Below are 21,684 nucleotides of genomic sequence, written 5' to 3'. Positions count from 1 at the left end.
TGATACTGATTGCTGACTGCTTAAGGTATGAGGTAGAACTCGTTAGACTGGAAATAATGTCTAAGAAAATATTTAAACCTGTAGTAAGTTTGGGCTCCAATGGGGATATGCTAGAGGTTATTATGTAATCCACATTATAATAATTTTTTTATATTTTTGTTTGTTTGAAAGACATTTTCTAGTCTTTCAACTGTTAAGGGAAAATGTATAATTGTAAATGGCCTTTCAGACCCATTTGTTCAAGCTAACAAACATACGCCTAGATTACGAGTTTTGTCAGTAAGGCTGTGCGGTGCTAATGAGCAGTTTTCCCTCACCGCTCACCACAGACAACGCTGGTATTACGGGTTTTTAGAAACCCAGCGTTAGCCACTAAAAAGTGAGCGTAGAGCAAAATTTAGCTCCACATCTCACCTCAATACCAGCGCTGCTTACGTTAGCGGTAAGCAGGTAAAACATGCTCGTGCACGATTTCCCCATAGGGATCAATGGGGCAGAGCCGGCTGAAAATAAACCTAACACCTTCAAAAAAGCAGCGTAAAGCTCTTAATGCAGCCCCATTGATTCATATGGGGAAACACATTTTATGTCTACACCTAACACCCCAACATGAACCCCGAGTCTAAACACCCCTAATCTTACACTTATTAACCCCTAATCTGCCACCCCCGACATCGCCTACACCTGCATAACATTATTAACCCCTAATCTGCTGCTCCGGACACCGCCGCCACCTACATTATAGTTATGAACCCCTAATCTGCTGCCCCAACATCACCGAACCCTTCATTATATTTATTAACCCCTAATCTGCCACCCCCAATGTCGCCGCAACCTACCTACACTTATTAACCCCTAATCTGCCGCCCACAAAGTTGCCGCCACTATATTGGTTATTAACCCCTAAACCTAAATCTAACCCGAACACCCCCCTAACTTGAATATAATTTAAATAAATCTAAAAAAAATTACTATCATTAACTACATTATTCCTATTTAAAACTAAATACTTATCTATAAAATAAACCCTAAGCTAGCTACAATATAACTAATAGTTACATTGTAGCTAGCTTAGGATTTATTTTTATTTTACATGCAACTTTGTATTTATTTTAACTAGGTACAATAGTTATTAAATAGCTATTAACTATTTAATAGCTACCTAGTTAAAATAAATTCAAATTTACCTGTAAAATAAATCCTAACTTAAGTTACAATTACACCTAACACTACACTATAATTAAATTAATTACTTAAACTAAATACAATTAAATACAATTAAAAACAATTTATCTAAAGTACAAACCCCCCCCCCCACTAAATTACAGAAAATAATAAAATAATTACAAGTTTATTAAACTAATTACACCTAATCTAATCCCCATAATAAAATAAAAAAGCCCCCAAAATAATAAAAAGCCATACCCTATACTAAATTACAAATAGCCCTTAAAAGGGTTTTTTGCGGGGCATTGCCCCAAAGTAATCAGCTCTATTACCTGTAAAAAAAAAAAAAAGTACAATACCCCCCCACCACCTACACACCCAAACCTACTCTAAAACCCACCCAATCCCCCTTAATAAAAGACTAACCCCTTGAAGATCACCCTACCTTGAGAAGTCCTCAACGAAGCCGGGCGAAATGGTCCTCCAGACAGCAGAAGTCTTCATCCATCCGGCGCGGAGTGACTCCATCTTCAAGACATCCGACGCGGAGCATCCTCTTCCAACGAAGTCCAACTGAAGAATTAAGGTTCCTTTTAAATGACGTCATCCAAGATGGCGTCCCTTCAATTCCGATTTGGCTCCGCGCCGGATGGATGAAGATAGAAGATGCCGCCTGGATGAAGAATTCTGCCCATCTGGAGGACCTCTTCTGGCTGGCTTCTATGAAGGCTTCTGCCCGTCTGGAGGACCACTTCGCCCGGCTTCGTTGAGGACTTCGGCCCGGCTGGGTGAAGACTTCTCAAGGTAGGGTGATCTTCAAGGGGTTAGTGTTAGGTTTTATTAAGGGGGGATTGGGTGGGTTTTAGAGTAGGGTTGGGTGTGTGGGTGGTGGGTTTTAATGTTGGCAGGGGGTATTGTATTTTTTTTTTACAGGCTGATTACTTTGGGGCAATGCCCCGCAAAAGGTCCTTTTAAGGGCTATTTGTAATTTAGTATAGGGTAGGGCTTTTTATTATTTTGGGGGTTTTAGGGGTGTTAATGATAGTAATTTTATTTAGATTTATTTAAATTCAAGTTAGGGGGGTGTTCGGGTTAGGTTTAGGGGTTAATAACTAATATAGTGGCGGCAACTTTGTGGGCGGCAGATTAGGGGTTAATAAGTGTAGGTAGGTTGCGGCGACATTGTGGGCGGCAGATTAGAGGTTAATAAATATAATGAAGGGTTCGGTGATGTTGGGGGCAGCAGATTAGGGGTTCATAACTATAATGTAGGTGGCGGCGGTGTCCGGAGCAGCAGATTAGGGGTTAATAATGTTATGCAGGTGTCGGCGATGTTGGGGGTGGCAGATTAGGGGTTAATAAGTGTAAGATTAGGGGTGTTTAGACTCGGGGTTCATGTTGGGGTGTTAGGTGTAGACATAAAATGTGTTTCCCCATATGAATCAATGGGGCTGCATTAGGAGCTTTACGCTGCTTTTTTGAAGGTGTTAGGTTTATTTTCAGCCGGCTCTGCCCCATTGATCCCTATGGGGAAATCGTGCACGAGCATGTTTTACCTGCTTACCGCTAACGTAAGCAGCGCTGGTATTGAGGTGAGATGTGGAGCTAAATTTTGCTCTACGCTCACTTTTTAGTGGCTAACGCCGGGTTTCTAAAAGGGTTAATTGGTAGGTTATGGGTGTTAGTGTACTTTTTAGCACTTTAGTTAAGAGTTTTATGCTATGGCGTTAGCCCATAAAACTCTTAACTACTGACTTTTAAATGCGGTACCAGTCTTGACAGGAGAGGCTGTACCATTGAAAATATAGGATACGCAATTTACGTAAGTGGATTTGCGGTATTACCGAGTCTGGCCAAAAAAGTGAGCGGTACACCTGTCATTTCAAGTCTCGTAATACCAGCGTTCAGAAAAAAGCAGCGTTGGGACCTCTCAACCCTGCTTTTTAAGGCTAACGCAAGACTCGTAATCTCACCGATAGTGACCACAGCACTTGCTTCAAAATCCCCTTTAATGTGCCTTGTCTGCAAATCTTTTCTGTCCAGAGAATCAGAAATCTGACCATTTGTCTACTGCAACTAATATTATTTTGGGAGCCATATCTGCAGTCTTTCAAGCTATTAAAGGGACATTGGACACTTAAATGATCTATTAGGGATGCACTGAAATTTCTGCTGCAGAAAAGTTTCGGCCGAAAATAGCATTTTCGGTTATTTCGGTTTTCGTTTATTTTTCCTGTTATTTTTGGTAAAATTATTTTGTAGCATATTTCAAATTTGAAGCTAGCCTAGATTTGCTGTTTGAATTAATTAAAATAATAAAAAAAAAAACTTAAATCTGATTCTGTTACACAGAACGAAATAAAGAATAATACTGTATATTGATATTTAATATTGTGTGTGTGTATATATATATGTATGTATGTATGTATATATATAGTAGAAAAATATGAAAAAGAGATATATTACTGGAATATCAATAACAATATTTATAAACATGGAACAACCATATCAATCGTATACAAGAGTCACTGGACTCAAATGTGCAGGTTTAAACCTCAAAAGCACAAGTCCCACAATAATGGAGCAATTGGTCCCATGGATATATATGAAAGAAATGCCCCAAGTCTTATTGATTAGATGGTTTGAAAATGTCCCAATTATAAGAGGGGACGCAGCAAATCTCAGGGCAGTTCAGTTGAAGCGTTCAGCAAAAGACCGGTACAGTTCCTCTCTAGGCCCTTGAGCACAGCGGGAGGGCTGTCACCGGTACACTCACCCCAAAGAACAGCAGGCATGAAAAAGATAGAAGCTCCTCTCTCCGCCGGACCATGCCGTTTCGGCGTTCACAACTCGGAGCGGGTCACTTCCGGTATTGTGTGACACTGACGTCGTTCGTCACGTGATCTCCTGCCGACCAATCGGGATCCTTATCCAGCCGTTGTCAACACTTAGAGGCAGTCAGGCACTCTCATATCGCTGCACAGTGTTACCAGCCACAGGATTCCCATCACTTAGACAGCGGCAGTAAGGTGGCGAATGTAGGCGGCTCCTGAATAGCTCAGCACACTACATACTGACCAAAGCTGCTTGTTAGATATTCCATAGGTAAAATGTAATAGAACCAGGGTGATATCCAAAGTGGAAGCTGTTGATAAATGGTAGCTACCCCAATCCACCAGGAATAATTAAGTAAAATAAAGAAAGTTCAGCAGTCTTCCAAGAGTGTATCAAAATTGCTTTATTCCAGGATAAAACAACAGGACAAGCTTTAAAATTTCAGAGCAAAGTCTGACCGGTTTCAGTCTCCCTGACCGTAATCATAAACTGAATGATTACGGTCAGGGAGACCGAAACCGGTCAGACTTTATATATGTATATATGTGTGTGTGTGTGTGTGTGTGTGTATGTATATATATATATATATATATATATATATATATATATATATATATATATATATATATATATATATATATATATATATATATATATATATATATATATATATATATATATATATATATATATATATATATATATATATATATATAATTTTGTCCTAAAAGATCCTCTAATTGCAGTGTATATAGTTTGAAGAACAATGTAACCTGAAAGAGGGAGAATTAAGTAAAAATTTAAGTTTTTTTTTTTTTTTTTTTTTTTTTTTTTTAACAAAACGGGAAAAAAACCCTGTATGATTCGTCTGCAGCAGGGAGCACCTTCACCTTACTATTCCTGCACACACTGTTTCACTGTCTCATGTCCAAATATAGGATGCACTGACAGTTTGTGTTAAGTTTTCTTTATGAAACAGTGTGTCTATACAGCTATCATGTTCACTAGTTTACCACAGACTGACTTAAGTAACTATACTCTAATGATCCTACTACAAATTGCTGTATAACATTGCTGCACACACTTCTCCTGACTCCTGTATGCCTCCTCTTAGATTTACCTCAGCAAGCCCTCATAGGAAGTACAAAGAATCCCAAAAGAAAGAGGTCAATGTAATTCAATTGTAAAGTTTTTGGAAGTTTTAATATCTGGGAGGAGAGCAAAACACTGAGTGGAAATAATTTTTGAAGTCTAGATAGACTGGATTTATGTTTTGAAGGTAAAACCCTACTCAGGGTAGTATGTGTAACTGATACATTAGTGTCCATATGAGGCCCTAGGGTCACCTATCTCCTTATTGCCCACCACTGGTCTAGTAGTTACTATAGACATATTGCCCACCACTGGTCTGGTAGTTCTTTTTCTTCATAAATGGAAAGAGTCCACAGCTGCATTCATTACTTTTGGGAAATAAGAACCTGGCCACCAGGAGGTGGCAAAGACACCCCAGCCAAAGGCTTAAATACTCCTCCCACTTCCCTCATCCCCCAGTCATTCTTTGCCTTTCGTCCCAGGAGGTTGGCAGAGAAGTGTCAGAAGTTTTTCGTCTCTTATGGAGGGCAGTACTCTTCGACATGGGACGGGAGTTTTAAGTTATCCTGTACCTTTCAGTGAGGGCTTGAGTGAAAGTTAGAGACCGGAGATGCAGCAAGAGTCTTTCTATGAAACCGTCCAGATTCATTTTAGCAACTCCAAGCAATCGACGTTGTCCAACTTTGCTTCGCTGCCTGCTTTCTTCTCTCAAGTCCATGGCGGAGGCGATGCTACTATCTGTCACACTTGAAGGGCCGTGTTCCGGTTCCACGGCGTAGATTCTGGTAAGATCATTTCATTTTACTTCTTCATGAATGTACTGTAACTCATTTGTTCCTGCAAACTTACATGAAAAATACAGGGTCTCAGTGGGACTCCTTTAGTATCTTGGAATCCAGGGTTAATATCTCCTTAGGGGGATTATTGAACAGGTTTTTTTTTAATCATGTTTGTTATGTGATTCAATCTGCTTATGTGCAGTGTTAACTGGGCTTGTGGCTTTTTGGAACATAGCAACCTTTCGAAGTGACGCACGCTTTTTTTGAACTATACGGTAACCTTCTGACTGGGCGTTTACGTTCTCATCTCCCATTTCCGCATTCCTGACTGTGTGGCGACTGAGAAATCTGGTCTGCTGTTGTCTGGTTCATAGGAAGTGGTGAGTGCCCCAGCCATTGTGGGTGTCAGGTGCCGTTTAAATTGTTTTATATATAGACAATTTTTTTGGTATCCTTTATTCAATTATGGAGGATGCTGATGTTGAGATCGTTCAACTTTCTGATTCAGATTCTTCATCCTGTGATGAATGCTAATTGACCCCATTGACTCGGGTCAGTCAGTTATGTTCTTTAGGCCGTCCTAGAGTGCCTTGTTCCTCGGCTCGGGGATTCATGGGACTATTGAGCCATCCGCCTCGGGGTCTCTGTCCTCCGGGAGGCGAGTTCCCTACCGCTCCCTTCTACTACTACACAAGCTGATAACCCAGGTTATGTTTTTCCCCCCTGGAGGGTGGATTGTTACCCCCCCCGGAGGTTGTGGCACGTTTCGCTTTTACATACTTATGGCGCTTGCTAGTCTACAAAGTCCAGATGTTGATTTGCGATTATGCTCGTGCCCGATTGCCCCGGGTCTCTAGGCCATGGGAGGGCATGTGCAGTTCCCCGCAGATGTAACTGTTCCTGAGTGTTGTGCCTTTCATTACAGACTGGCTCGCCTTTGTTCTACTCAGACATGTTTTTGAGTTGTTTGGGGACCCTGTCCTTATAGACTATGGGGCTCATCAGTCTCCTACTTTGAATGGCTCACCTTGTTAGACATGGGGGATGACGTAATCTCCTTTAAGTCTTGTTATCGAGATCCTTCCCAGTTTTGTTGGAGGAACAGGGTTTCCGTTAGGCTGGTCCTGTGGGTCTTCTGTTCTTCTTGGTCGTTAACCTTTGGGTTGCCTGTCATTTTATTTTATCCGGTTAGGATGAATTTTATTTTTTTCTTTTATTCTATGTTTCCTTCGGGAACTTTTTCTGGGATCAATACTCGCTGTTTGCTTCTATGGAACTTCTTTGCGACACGTTTGTCCCATGTTTGTCTGTTTTTTTCTTCCTCCCTCTCTGAGGGCGGATTTAGCCAGCTTGGCAGTTATGACCCTGGTTGCAGGCTGGTCCCTGCTTGGGTTCAGATCTTCTGTCTCGTGGCTTATTCAGACACGTGGCGCCTATCAATCTAGCAGGTTGGGGCGCCGAGTGCCCACAATATTATTTATTTTTCTTGTTATTTACTTCACAAGTTTCAGCTAAGCATTCTGAAGAGGACTTGCGGGTCCGTGCGGCTCACAGCATTGTTTTCAGTTCTTAAATAGCAGTCTCTCTGGTGACTGGGTCAGTGAATTCTGCTGCGTCACACTGTTGCTTCCGATACCCTCGGGACCCAGAGTATTCCTTCCCATGTGGTGGGAGGGTTAGAGGGTTTAGCGCCTCTTTTCCACCAGTCTGGGCAATCCTGCTTTTAGGAGACTCTGGGAATTGTGTTTTTTTTTTTGGACTTGTTCCTTTAGTGGTTCTCTTCTTCATTGAGACCTTTTTGGACTTGTCCGTTTCTCCTTGTGGATTGGTCACTTTCTGGGGACTTGGATTCCCTTCGGGAGTTGGTTGTTCCTTTTTCGGGACATTAGACAATGGGGTCCTTTTTGGGCTCCGGTCAGGGGTCCCTCCCCTGTGTTTGGAATGCTCTGTATCTTCTTTTGGGGTAGAGGAGGTCCTAGTGGTTTTCCACTCATATGGTTTAGGTATTGCCATCCATGTGGTATCCAAACCCATGTTTTACTGTCCTCTGACTTCGTATCTGAGGTGATGTGGAGACTTGCTGTTGCTCTGTTCTGGGGACTTGTCCTCACTGTTCCCCTTGTGCCTGGAGCTTGTGGCTAGTTGGACAGCTAGCTCAGCATACTAATGCTCTGTGGCTACTATGCACTGTAGCAAACAGAGAGTTGCAGGTTCGATCCCCGGAGAGGTCTACTCACCCTTTCCTTCTTTTTGAGGTTGATATAATGAGCAGTGCATTGAGTCCCTTAAGGGGGATTAGCCGCGCTTTTCAAGGACAATCATGTTAATGTTGCTTGGACACATGTTAGCTCTAGCGTCCTTTATATGGCCTTTGGAGGCCTTAGCTCTTTTGGAGTGTTGGGCTCCTGCAAGGGGTGATCTCTTCCCTTTGGGTCGGGACTTGCAAGGGCTTCTTGCTCTTGTTATCTTGTTTAATCTGGATTTTTCCCTGGGAAGTCTGTTTTTGATATCAGACGAGGGATTTATGTTCCTGGAAGATTGTTTATTCTAAACATTTTGTTGGGCCTGGGCCTCTTGCCCTGATTGTTCCGGTTGTCGAGGGTTTTACTCTGCGTTTTCACTTTGTAGATCCCGCTGTGGGATGTTACCGGACCTTATGATCCTAGGATTGGCCTGGGGGTTCCAGTTTCCGGGGGAATTTGGGCATAGCCCTTGTTCTGGCTGTTCTGTTTTACAACTTGGCCAGATTTACTGAGAGCCGGGGCTCCTTGGGCTTTTCTTGTACTGGACGACACGGTTCCCTTGGGACAGCCAATTGAAGTAACCTGATGGTGGGCTTTCCTGCCTAGCAAACGGAAGGTTTGCATTTGCTCAGCTGTCACTCTTGTGTCTGGTTTGTGTACTAGCACAATAGTGTTTTAAGGGGTTCTTTCCGTGTTCGTCAGTGACGTGGCCTTGTGTTCTCTTGGTTCTTCCTACGACTTCCTGTCTTAGGTGTTTCTCAATGCCATCCTCTTCAGGGGGCTCGTTGTCCTCCTTACAGAGGTGTGGTTCCTTTTTTAGGGGCATCTCCTTTGTTCGGGAGGTTGGAACAGACGTTTTTCTGGTTCTGGGATTGGTCTGCTCTTTAAGTTGTTCCTTAACACCTGGAGAGCTGCTTGCTCCGCATTGAGACTTAGTTGTGTGGTTTTACTAGATCGCCTTGGGTCTAACGCCTGCTCGATTGTCTCTAGGTTGAAGTGGCTGTGTCCATTCTTCCGCCCTCTTGGGGGCTGGTCTCTGGGTTCCTTTTTGTTCCCCTGCTTCAGATCTGCCATTGCTTGGACTGTTCCGGCTAGGTGTAGGATCTGAGATCTGTTGTTCATTCTCAGGTCTCGGGGTGCCAGTGGACCTTTTTTGAGGTTCTGTAACTCTCCCCTGTTTGTGATCTGTAAGTAGGCCTGGCAGCTGGGATTGCCTGGAGTGTGCCCTCTGTCTGGAGGTTGGGCAATGTAAAATTTTGTTTGGCCGCTCTTTCCTTACAGATAGTGTTTCTCCGTATCTTCCTACGGATGGCAGCCTGTTACTGGACTTAGATGTTTATCTTTCTGAGTTTGCTTCCAGTATTTTTTCTGTTTGCTCAGTCTCTGAGTTCTGATGTTTTGAGGACTTTGTCTTCAGCTGTCTTTTTCCGTGCAGTTGCACGATGTTTGGGAGATGTCTCTTCTCCTTGATAATGCCAGGTTTTGCTCCCTCTGGTTCTGCCTGGGTTGGACGTCGTCTCCCCTTGTCTCAGGATCCTTTCGGGTCTCTGTGGACTTGGTTTTCTTTCGGAAGGGGTTTTTTCCTTATTGGATCTTGCTGTACATTTTGGGTATCCCTATGGCTCCCCCTTGTCCTTCTCCTTTGTGGATTTTGGTACTTGTGCTAGTAAAGGGTTGTGTGGGGACCGACTGCTGGGCGACGGTTCTCCTGGAGGAGTGTTGGCTCAGTGTGTTTGCGGTCTCTAGTTAGGCTTTCGGACTATCTGCGGGTCAGTGTCCTTGGGGCCTTTTCCTTCTAGTTTTTTGCCCGGCTTTGACGAAGCAGGGTTGGGTTGGTTTTCAGGCCTGTGCCCTCAGAATGAGCCACCTATCTACCCTCCCGTTCTCGCATTCAGTGTCCTCTATAGCTTGGGTATTGTTTTCCCAAAAGTAAAGAATGCAGCTGTGGACTCTTTCCATTTATGAAGAAGAACCAATTATGCTTACCTGATGCTTTTCTTCAGATGGTAAGAGTCCACAGCTTCCCACCCGTATTTTTTCTGTGGGGCGTATTTTATTTTTATTCTTCTGGCACCTTTTCACCCTGGTATTTCTTCTACTGTTCATTATTCCTCTGCAGAATGACTGGGGGATGAGGAAAGTGGGAGAAGTATTTAAGCCTTTGGCTGGGGTGTCTTTGCCACTTCCTGGTGGCCAGGTTCTTATTTCCCAAAAGTAATGAATGCAGCTGTGGACTCCATCTGAAGGAAAGAAAATGATCAGGTAAGCATAATTTGTTTTTCTTCTTTGTTTTTGAACACTATCTGCAGAAATCTAGAGTATTATGTGGGGAGACTTATACAGTCCTGAGTGAAATGTGCTAGACCAGTAAGCCAATTTCCTGTAGCCTGAGATATAGGCAAGAGTAAAATCAGTTAATTAATACAGGATTGGAAGATAAGCATTTCTGACATTCTGATGTATTAAGTTTTGGAACTTTAAAGCTTGATAAAGTATCATTCATTTTCATGTTTTCTAACCTTTTAATCAAACTTTGGTGCCTGGCTGTCAGTAATATGGAAGCACCCTAATTGATTCACTATACTTGCTATTTTTCATAAAAGTACATCCGAATACAAGAAAATAAAATCTTTTTTCCCTTAGAGCATGTTATTTTTTTTGTATTGGTGTTTATTGCTTTCCGTGCGTTTAAACACAGAGTTTACACCCCACTTATGATCCTCTGCAAATTGCATGAGTAGGACATAGTCTATGATTGGCAGCTTTGTGCCGCTCCTGGTTGGCTCATTAGCCCTGTTCTACTCAGAAGCTGAAATGTATTGTGGCTCTCAAACTAGATTATAATCTCAAAATAACTGTGAGTTCCGCCCTTTTGTATGGGGGTTAAACACACACAGATAACCATAGACAATAATGCAAAAACAATGTTATAGCAAATATTAGCTTTTCTTCTATAAGATACGTGTCCACGGATTCATCCTTTACTTGTGGGATATTCTCCTCCTGCTAACAGGAAGTGGCAAAGAGCACCAACAGCAGAGCTGTCTATATAGCTCCTCCCTTGACTCCACCCACCAGTCATTCTCTTTGTCTACTCTAAGTAATAGGAAGGGTAAAGTGAAAGAGGTGATAAATTGTGTAAAATGGATAAATATCTAGAGGTTCCTGCTTACACTGTTTTTCCGGTCCCTAAGAGGATTTCGGACATTGTTACTAAGGAGTGGGATAGACCAGGCATTCCGTTCTCTCCCCCTCCTACTTTTAAGAAAATGTTTCCCATATCTGACACCATTCGGGATTCGTGGCAGACGGTCCCTAAGGTGGAGGGAGCTATTTCTACTCTGGCTAAGCGTACAACTATACCTATTGAGGACAGTTGTGCTTTCAAAGATCCTATAGATAAAAAATTTAGAGGGTCTTCTAAAGAAAATATTTATTCATCAGGGTTTTCTTCTGCAACCTATAGCGGGCATTGTTCCTGTAACTACTGCAGCTGCTTTTTGTTTCGAGGCTCTAGAGGAGGCTCTTAAGGTTGAGATCCCATTAGATGATTTTCTGGATAGAATTAGGGCTCTCAAGCTAGCTAATTCTTTTATTACAGATGCCGCTTTTCAACTGGCTAAATTAGCGGCAAAGATTTCAGGTTTTGCCATTTTAGCGTGTAGAGCATTATGGCTTAAGTCCTGGTCTGCTGATGTGTCATGAAAATCTAAGCTTTTAGCTATTCCTTTCAAGGGTAAGACCCTATTCGGGCCTGAACTAAAGGAGATCATTTCCGACATCACTGGAGGAAAAGGCCATGCCCTTCCTCAGGATAAGACAAATAAGATGAGGACCAAACAAAATAATTTTCGTTCCTTTCGAAACTTCAAAGGTGGTCCCTCTACCTCCTCCCCTGCCACAAAGCAGGAGGGGAATTTTGCTCAATCTAAGTCAGTCTGGAGACCTAACCAGACCTGGAATAAAGGTAAACAGGCCAAGAAGCCCACTGCTGCTACCAAGACAGCATGAAGGGGCAGCCCCCGATCTGGGACCGGATCTAGCAGGGGGCAGACTTTCTCTCTCTTTGCTCAGGCAAGAGACGTTCAGGATTCCTGGGCTTTAGAGATCGTGACCCAGGGGTATCTTCTAGACTTCAAAGATTCTCCTCCAAGGGGGAGATTTCATCTTCTCTGTTGTCTATGGGCTTTTAAAAATGATGCTTCTGTTGAACAGATTTGTAAGGCTGCGACTTGGTCTTCACTTCATACCTTCATGGTGCCTTCTGTTTAGGCATCTGTCTTGTCCCTCCTGTTCATCCGTGTCCTGTAGCTTTGGTATTGTATCCCACAAGTAAAGGATGAATCCGTGGGCTCGTCGTATCTTATAGAAGAAAAGTAAATTTATACTTACCTGATAAATTAATTTCTTCTATGATACGACGAGTCCACGGCCCGCCCTGTCAATTTAAGACAGATTATATTTTTTTATTTTAAACTTCAGTCACCTCTGCACCTTTTAGTTTCTCCTTTTTCTTCCTATACCTTCGGTCGAATGACTGGGGGGTGGAGTCAAGGGAGGAGCTATATAGACTGCTCTGCTGTGGTGCTCTTTGCCACTTCCTGTTAGCAGGAGGATAATATCCCACAAGTAAAGGATGCATCCGTGGACTTGTCGTATCATAGAAGAAATCAATTTATCAGGTAAGCATAAATTTACTTTTTAATTTTGCTCTGAATGCCCCTTTAAACAACCAAATATCTCAGAATTGAGAACGTAGAAGAGTATTTCCCAGTGTAAAAACTAAGTGTTATTTTAGTGTAAGAACTCAAAATTATGTTATTTTTCAGCCTGTCTTCAATTTAAGAGACCTGGGCTTGTCTGAGCTTCGAATCAAACAACTGGATGAGCTTTTCCATAAATGTCTTCCTGATTTTCACACGGAAAAAACTAAAATGTCACCCCACTGGCACACATCCCATGTCTCTGCTCACTCCTTTTTTGAAAACAAAAATGGTGAGTATTTTTGTACTTGAATGTGGGGAATGGAGAGTGATTATCTCTTAAAGCAGAAAAATTATCTTACAGACTGTGTTTTATGTTTATTTTTTTACTTTATTTTTATTGAACAGATTTTTAATGCAAACCGCAATAAAGTAATTTGTTATGCATATAAGTGCACCAAAAATAGTAGAACATTACTGACAAGTATAGAAGAGTAAATCTGCCCACTGGCAAATGCTCTCAGAAGGTTCTAAGTTCAGATTGTATTTGTGGATAAATTGTGTCCACCAAAACTAATATCTGTCAATGGGTAGTACTAGCTGTAATGTAGCATTAGGGGTCGAATACTAGGTAAACAAGGGGGGGGGGGTATGAAGGAAAAAAAGAATACAAGGGTAGAACAATGAACTTGGCAAGTGCAATGCATATACAGTACAAATATGTTATAAAACATACAAAGAGAATCATCTGTACATGTAGCATATTCTAGTTACAGATATTTGTAAAATATCCTATAATATAAAAGGCCAAGTGTGTTTATCCGAAGCTGTCATGTGCAGTAGAGACTGTGCATGAGGACAAACACACCTGGCCTTAATTCAACTGACCTGGCATCTGATCCGCCAAAAGAATGGTGGGTGTGACGGGGGCTGGGCGTGGTCAGGCGTGATGCAGGGCCGGATGCCGTGGCTGACTGGACGTGAGAGATCTCTAAAGAGGGGGGAGAGCAAAAGGGGGAGAGGGGGGAGAGCAAAAGGGGGAGAGGGGGGAGAGCAAAAGGGGGAGAGGGGGGAGAGCAAAAGGGGGAGAGGGGGGAGAGCAAAAGGGGGGAGAGCAAACGGGAGAGAGGGGGGAAAGCGAGAGAGGGGGGAGCAAGAGAGGGGGGGGAGAGAGCGAGCAAGAGAGGGGGAGGGAGAGAGTGTAAGTCTACAAGTGCCAAATATACATTTAATGTAGCTCTTAAAGGAGTGGGATATATATCACCACTGTTCTGGTCTGGATTTGGTATAGCTCCAGATTCCCAAAGAAATAACATGTCATGATAAAAGGAAAGTTTCTGTGGTGAAATAGATATTTCACTCTAGTGATAAATTCCTTTGTAATTGGGGGGGGGGGGGGAAAGGAAACTTCACCTACTTTATGTATGGGGCGGACACAAAGTGTGGGGGCTATTTGTTTAGCATACACATTTTGTTTAAATCAGGGACGGAGTACATTTCTATATTTCTGGCTGCTAAATATATTTCAATTTAAATGTATAATGGCCCATGCTCCTTTTGATTATTTTCACCATTGTCATAAAGACACATTTAATATTTTTTTCATTGTTAACTTTTAAATGAGGTTATTTTTAAAAAGTGTTTTTGTCAACTGCATATATTTATATGTAGTGCTTGTGTAACTTTCTATTGTCCTTTGAAGTTTTCCCCAAAGCTTTCCTTTTTATAGATGCTCAGCTTATTTTTTTTATATTTCTTTGATTTCCTATCTTATTGCCAATTGCTCAAAATGCTGAATACAGAGCTAGGCAAGGAGCAATATATAACTTTCTGAATTGGACTCCTTTATCAAGACTTACTGGAAGGAAATGAGCTGTTCTCCCTCCTGGTGCCTATCAATCAATTGTTCCTGATTAAATATCTTGGCTTGAGGGGGAAAAAAAAGTTTTTTTAAGCCTTTCAGTGCAGTTAAGAAAGGGTTTATTTTTATAAGATTCATGTAGTTATTTATAATAATTAGGCATATCATCCTTTATTTGCAAAAAGTGAACTGATGTACAGTCAGTCAGGGGGCTTTATTATGTCTCTTTAACTTACGTGGCATCTTTCCTTGTCCTCCACAGAAGGTTTGGTCCTTTCAGCATTTTACCTTCCAAAATTTTGAAAACTTGTGGTTCATTTACTTTTGGTTTCTGTTTCAGGTTATTCCAATGTGTTTAATGCTTTACGTTCAAATCCAATATACAGTCCGAAGCCTAGCCCACTGAAGCAAGTCTGCGCAGATCTTCAGTACTGGCCAGGTAAAATGTTTGTCCATTCTCTGTAGCCTCTTTTGTAGTAAAATTCACAAATTAATGCACAATTTTAACGTATCTTATAGTTTTACATACAGCCTTTGTGTGGTATGCAGTTTCACACTTTAGATTGATTGCACAAATTGGTCTTAATGAGCTTGAAAGATTTATTTTAAAATGTTCTCTTAAGTCTTAATACAGTCCCGAGGTTTTAAAACTCTGAAACCAAGAATTAGACGACTGCAATCGACCTCTGAGCGTATTGCTGCAACAGAGAATACCGCTCCATCTTTCATGAAGGTACTTCATAGACTTCTAACAAAGCTGTTCATTAATATCATCTAATATATGAATTGAGCAGTAATTATATTGATTATTACTTTATTAAATTTAAACTCCTATGTTTCATCATCAGACAAACTGTGAGGGAACACATTAGCAAACATTGATTGAGGTTTCAGCATTATGAAAGCTATCTATGACCTGAGCCATTTCAGGATGGCTGAACCTTTTGTTTTTATGCCAGTATGTGTTCATTGTTTATAGTCTGCTCATGTTGTCTTAAAGGAAAAGTGGTTAATACAATAACTATTTCAAATGCAAGCTTTATTATCTCCTAAAGTGTTGCAGGATGTTAATTTTTTTGTAAATATTATCTATCATAATGCTATAAAGTGCCTAAACCAGGATATGCAGGTTAAAGGAGAAAGCAGTTTTTTTTTTTTACACAAAAGCAAAAGGTCTTTAAAGTGATGGTAAACTCTCCCCTTTTTAAAATCAGATCCTGAATGTTAGTGATATTTTAGATGGAGTTTAATCCGTTGTAATGAAGATGCGCTTTAACTTTTTAACATAGGTATAAAATTCAAATAGCCTGCGCTCTGCCACCCACTTCAAAACCCACTTCAAAAGTCATTTTTTCAGTGAACTGAAGGGTTTGATTTATTGTCCAATCAGTGCTATAGCTACAACAAAAGTGCCATATGGGGAGAGCACTGATTGGGCAACAATTCAAACTGTAAGCTCACAGAAAAACTGACTTTTGAAGTGGGCGGGGAATTTGAATTTTATATCTATATTTAAAAGTAAGTTATAGTGCATCTTCATTACAACTGATGAATTAAATTCCATCTAAAATATCACTAACATTCCAGATCTTATCTTAAAAAGGGGAGAGTTTACATTCTTTTTAATGTCCCTTTAGTATTACTAAGAGCAAGTGGTGTCCAGATTGTTGACTTAAATTGTTTTTTTCATTTAGTGCACTGATGAGCAGATTTTAGAAACACTATTAGTTGGAACTATTTTCTCTGTATGTGCATATAAGTACGTTAATATCATAAAGTAGTTAGCCAGCTATTTTCAACGGCTTCCATATTTGAATATTGTATAGACAGACAATAGAATGTCCTCCACTTTTCCATCATAAACAACTTCATCAGAACCTTTTTGTTGCTGGAGGAGGAATATTGCTTTTGTAAAAATACTGTCATTCTTACCTTGTTCGGACAGATCTTTCCTAAGGCATTAGGTTTTACAAGCCCAACTTTTAATCTTAGCTACATAAAGGAACTAGGCATCTAAGCAATTGTATCAAACATGTATCATATTTTTTTCTTAATACTTAAGCTTAGTAAATTATCATCCCCTTTTTGCATTCAGGGTTTTTTGATGAGAGATCGGATGCCAGATGTGGAAAACTTAGAGAAGCTTGTTAAAAATAAAAATATTCCTGAGGGGCAACAGGATGCTTTTAAGACTGGTTTTGCAGAGGGGTTTCTCAAAGCACAGGCACTAACCCAGAGAACCAATGGTAAGATAAAAACTAATTGTACACGGTTTGCAATCCTCATTTGGCAAGAGATTTGTTATAGTGCAGATCACATAAAAACCTTAAAAGGACTGTCAACACCAGAATTGTTGTTGTTTAAAAAGATAGATAATCCCGTTATTACCCATTCCCTAATTTTGCATAACCAACACAGTTCCATTTTACCTCTGTGATTACCTTGTATCTAAGCCTCTGCAAACTGCCCTCTTATTTTATTTCTTTTGATAGACTTGCATTTTAGCCAATCAGTGCTCACTCCTAGGTAACTTCACGTGCATGAGCTCAATGTTATCTATATGAAACACATGAACTAATGCCCTCTAGTGGTGAAAAACGGTCAAAATGCATTTAGATTAGAGGTGGCCTTCAATGTCTAAGAAATTAGTATATGAATCTCCTAGATTTAGCTTTCAACTAAGAATACCAACAGAACAAAGCAAAAATGGTGTTAAGTCAATGGGAAAGTTGTTTAAAAGTTTATTTTTTTGGACTTGACTGTCCCTTTAAACAAAAATCTGAACATTCATGATAAAACATACTTATGTATTATACATTTTACACCTGATTGTCATATTTACTTTTAATCTTTTTAATCTTATTAGATTCTCTAAGGAGAACACGCTTGTTCCTGCTGGTTCTTTTACTGCTTGGCATATACGGCTTGTCAAAAACACCATTTTTATCAGGTAAAAATATCATTTTATTAGTGCACTTTAAGAGATTCCCTTGATATTAAAAGTTCAGTGTTTTAAGATGATGGAGTTGCTGGAAAGTTTTGAAGCAGTTTGGCTTGCTTATTATGTATCTCATATGTTTGTATGCAGTTCGTTTCAGAACCACATCTGGCCTTGATGCCGCTGTAGATCCAATCCTGATGAAAAATGTCACTTTTGAGCATGTTAAAGGAGTAAGTAAAATATATGTTGTAATTGTGGTTTTATTGGGATGGTATTAGTTGCTGCACTTAGCTTATGTTTAGACAAAGCCGAGACCCAAAGTCTGGGTCTAAAGAGGATACAACAGTCTAGAGCAATAAGACAATCCCAGTGAAGATGCTTACACTTTCGATACTAGACTGATGTACCCTCATAGTTAAATGTGTGCACAAATAAAAGGAATAGGACTTCAATCTAATCTTACCTTATTGTGCAGCATGGCTTTGTATGCAGTATAGTGGAGATTAAGTAAAGATTCAATAGCGTAATGAGATATATAGCCTGTAAGTCTGGGTAGAAACAAAATAAACATGGCTCTGCAGAGTTTATCTGTGCTTAGAAGAAGGAAAGAAAAATCTAAAATCCAGTGAAGATGCTTTATATTACAGTCTGCATTAACATATTTTTAAAGTAAATCTGGCTTTTTCATGTATAATACTTAAGTCTGGAAAGCAGATGCTGATGGTAAACTTAAATGCTTGCTAGCATGTTATGAGTTGAAGCTATAATAAATATACCCAAGAATTTACGGCTAAGCCAAAGGCAACTTGCAGAGCATATCTGCAATCGATCAAACATGGTATTTTTGGTGTAATAGGATATAAAGCCTGCAAGTCTGGGTAAAAACAAATCTTGGTGCTCCTTCTTTTGAAAGAGAGACTGGATAGTACACAGCGGAAAACCCAGTGATAGTACACAGCTGAAAGCCCAGTGAAGACGCTTATATCTTATACTTTAATTGTGCAATAACCTTATTAACTTTATTCTGGACTATTAATATATAACAAATGAGCCTGGGCTATCTGGAGGGTAATATACTATGTAGACCTAGTGAAGATAACTATATTTTCTTGTATTTTTTGTTTCGGATGAATGAGAGTAAAAGGTTCTGCTTGCCTAGATATTGTCATAATTGTTGATCATTAGTAGATGGGGATTTGACACATTTCAAGGTATAAGTGTTGTTATAATGCAATATTTCCATCTTAAAGGGCCATAATACCCAAATGTTTAAACACTTGAAAGTGATGCAGTATAGCTGTAAAAAGCTGACTAGAAATTTTCACCTGAACATCTCTATGTAAAAAAGAAAGCTATTTTACCTCAAAAGTTTCTCAGTAGCCACATCCCATTGTAAAGGACTTCTAAGCAGCAAATCAATATGTCTGTCCCGGGACAGCGGAAGGAGCGAGCATTTGTGCACACTCATATTATTTCCCTATTCAGTGTAAGGAAGTTTACAATTAAATCTCATGAGAGTTAATTGAAATCACAGTAAAAGAGTTCATGACCTCAGTCCTGTGGATGCTGATTGGCTGCTGTTCATTTCTTCATTTCTTCTGTTATGTGTGATCAGTCCACGGGTCATCATTACTTCTGGGATATAACTCCTCCCCAACAGGAAATGCAAGAGGATTCACCCAGCAGAGCTGCATATAGCTCCTCCCCTCTACGTCACTCCCAGTCATTCTCTTGCACCCAACGACTAGATAGGATGTGTGAGAGGACTATGGTGATTATACTTAGTTTTTATAACTTCAATCAAAAGTTTGTTATTTTACAATAGCACCGGAGCGTGTTATTGCCTCTCTGGCAGAGTTTGAAGAAGAATCTACCAGAGTTTTTACTATGATTTTAACCGGAGTAGTTAAGATCATATTGCTGTTTCTCGGCCATCTGAGGGAGGTAAAAGCTTCAGATCAGGGGACAGCGGGCAGATGAATCTGCATTGAGGTATGTAGCAGTTTTTATTTTCTGAATGGAATTGATGAGAAAATCCTGCCATACCGTTATAATGACATGTATGTATACTCTACACTTCAGTATTCTGGGGATGGTATTTCACTGGAATTACTCTGTTAAAAGTACATTAAACCTTTTAATAGGTATTTATTATGTTAAACGTTTTTGCTGGAATGTAGAATCGTTTGCATTTTCTGAGGTACTGAGTGAATAAATGTTTGGGCATTATTTTTCCACTTGGCAGTTGCTTGTTTTAATTGTGACAGTTTCGTTTCTCTCTCACTGCTGTGTGTGAGGGGGAGGGGCCGTTTTTGGCGCTCTTTGCTACGCATCAAAAATTTCCAGTCAGTTACTCTTGTATTTCCTGCATGATCCGGTTCATCTCTAACAGAACTCAGGGGTCTTCAAACTTCTTTGGAGGGAGGTAGATTCTCTCAGCAGAGCTGTGAGACTTATATATTGACTGTGATTAAAAATGTTGTGTTGTTTTTAAGGATTGATGCTATAACTGTTTTTTTTCAGTTCATTATTTCAACTGTCATTTAATCGTTTAGTGCTTCTTTGAGGCACAGTACGTTTTTGTTAAATAAGATTGTAACCAAGTTGCAAGTTTATTGCTAGTGTGTTAAACATGTCTGATTCAGAGGAAGATACCTGTGTCATTTGTTCCAATGCCAAGGTGGAGCCCAATAGAAATTTATGTACTAACTGTATTGATGCTACTTTAAATAAAAGCCAATCTGTACAAATTGAACAAATTTCACCAAACAGCGAGGGGAGAGTTATGCCGACTAACTCGCCTCACGTGTCAGTACCTGCATCTCCCGCCCGGGAGGTGCGTGATATTGTGGCGCCTAGTACATCTGGGCGGCCATTACAGATAACATTACAAGATATGGCTACTGTTATGACCGAAGTTTTGGCTAAATTACCAGAACTAAGAGGCAAGCGTGATCACTCTGGGGTGAGAACAGAGTGCGCTGATAATACTAGGGCCATGTCTGATACTGCGTCACAGCTTGCAGAGCATGAGGACGGAGAGCTTCATTCTGTGGGTGACGGTTCTGATCCAACAGATTGGATTCAGATATTTCAAAGGGGATTACTCAGACTTGTCCCCTACTCTGAATCTGGATCAAGAGACCAGAAACTCTCTTCTATGGTGGCTTTCTCGGCCACATCTGTCCAGGGGGATGCCATTCAGCAGGCCGGACTGGACAATTGTAACAACAGACGCCAGCCTACTAGGTTGGGGCGCTGTCTGGAATTCTCTGAAGGCTCAGGGACAATGGAGTCAGGAGGAAAGTCTCCTACCAATAAACATTCTGGAATTGAGAGCAGTTCTCAATGCCCTTCTGGCTTGGCCCCAGTTAAAAACTCGGGGGTTCATCAGGTTTCAGTCGGACAACATCACGACTGTAGCTTACATCAACCATCAGGGAGGGACAAGAAGCTCCCTAGCAATGATAGAAGTATCAAAGATAATTCGCTGGGCAGAGTCTCACTCTTGCCACCTGTCAGCAATCCACATCCCGGGAGTGGAGAACTGGGAGGCGGATTTCTTGAGTCGCCAGACTTTTCATCCGGGGGAGTGGGAACTTCATCCGGAGGTCTTTGCCCAAATACTTCGACGTTGGGGCAAACCAGAGATAGATCTCATGGCGTCTCGCCAGAACGCCAAACTTCCTCGCTACGGGTCCAGATCCAGGGATCCGGGAGCGGTTCTGATAGATGCTTTGACAGCACCTTGGAACTTCGGGATGGCTTATGTGTTTCCACCCTTCCCGCTGCTTCCTCGATTGATTGCCAAAATCAAACAGGAGAGAGCATCAGTGATTCTAATAGCGCCTGCATGGCCACGCAGGACTTGGTATACAGATCTAGTGGACATGTCATCCTGTCCGCCTTGGTCTCTACCTCTAAGACAGGACCTTCTGATACAGGGTCCATTCAAACATCAAAATCTAACTTCTCTGAAGCTGACTGCTTGGAAATTGAACGCTTGATTTTATCAAAACGTGGGTTTTCTGAGTCGGTTATTGATACCCTGATACAGGCTAGG

General features: G+C 40.9%; 1 protein-coding gene across 1 annotated transcript in view; it reads left to right on the top strand.

Annotated features, from left to right (window-relative positions):
• Window positions 1-21,684, top strand: part of YME1L1 (YME1 like 1 ATPase) — a 151,173-nt gene that overhangs the window by 32,757 nt on the left and 96,732 nt on the right. Inside the window, exons 3-8 of the mRNA XM_053715694.1 lie at window positions 12,946-13,111; window positions 15,021-15,119; window positions 15,304-15,413; window positions 16,776-16,926; window positions 17,547-17,630; window positions 17,769-17,851. Of these exons, the coding sequence (XP_053571669.1) occupies window positions 12,946-13,111; window positions 15,021-15,119; window positions 15,304-15,413; window positions 16,776-16,926; window positions 17,547-17,630; window positions 17,769-17,851 (693 nt within the window). The remainder of the gene's footprint in view (window positions 1-12,945; window positions 13,112-15,020; window positions 15,120-15,303; window positions 15,414-16,775; window positions 16,927-17,546; window positions 17,631-17,768; window positions 17,852-21,684) is intronic.

The sequence above is a fragment of the Bombina bombina genome, chromosome 5 (genome assembly GCF_027579735.1).
Source record: "Bombina bombina isolate aBomBom1 chromosome 5, aBomBom1.pri, whole genome shotgun sequence".
Taxonomy (NCBI): Eukaryota; Metazoa; Chordata; class Amphibia; order Anura; family Bombinatoridae; genus Bombina; species Bombina bombina.
This window is presented reverse-complemented; position numbering and strand designations above follow the sequence as displayed.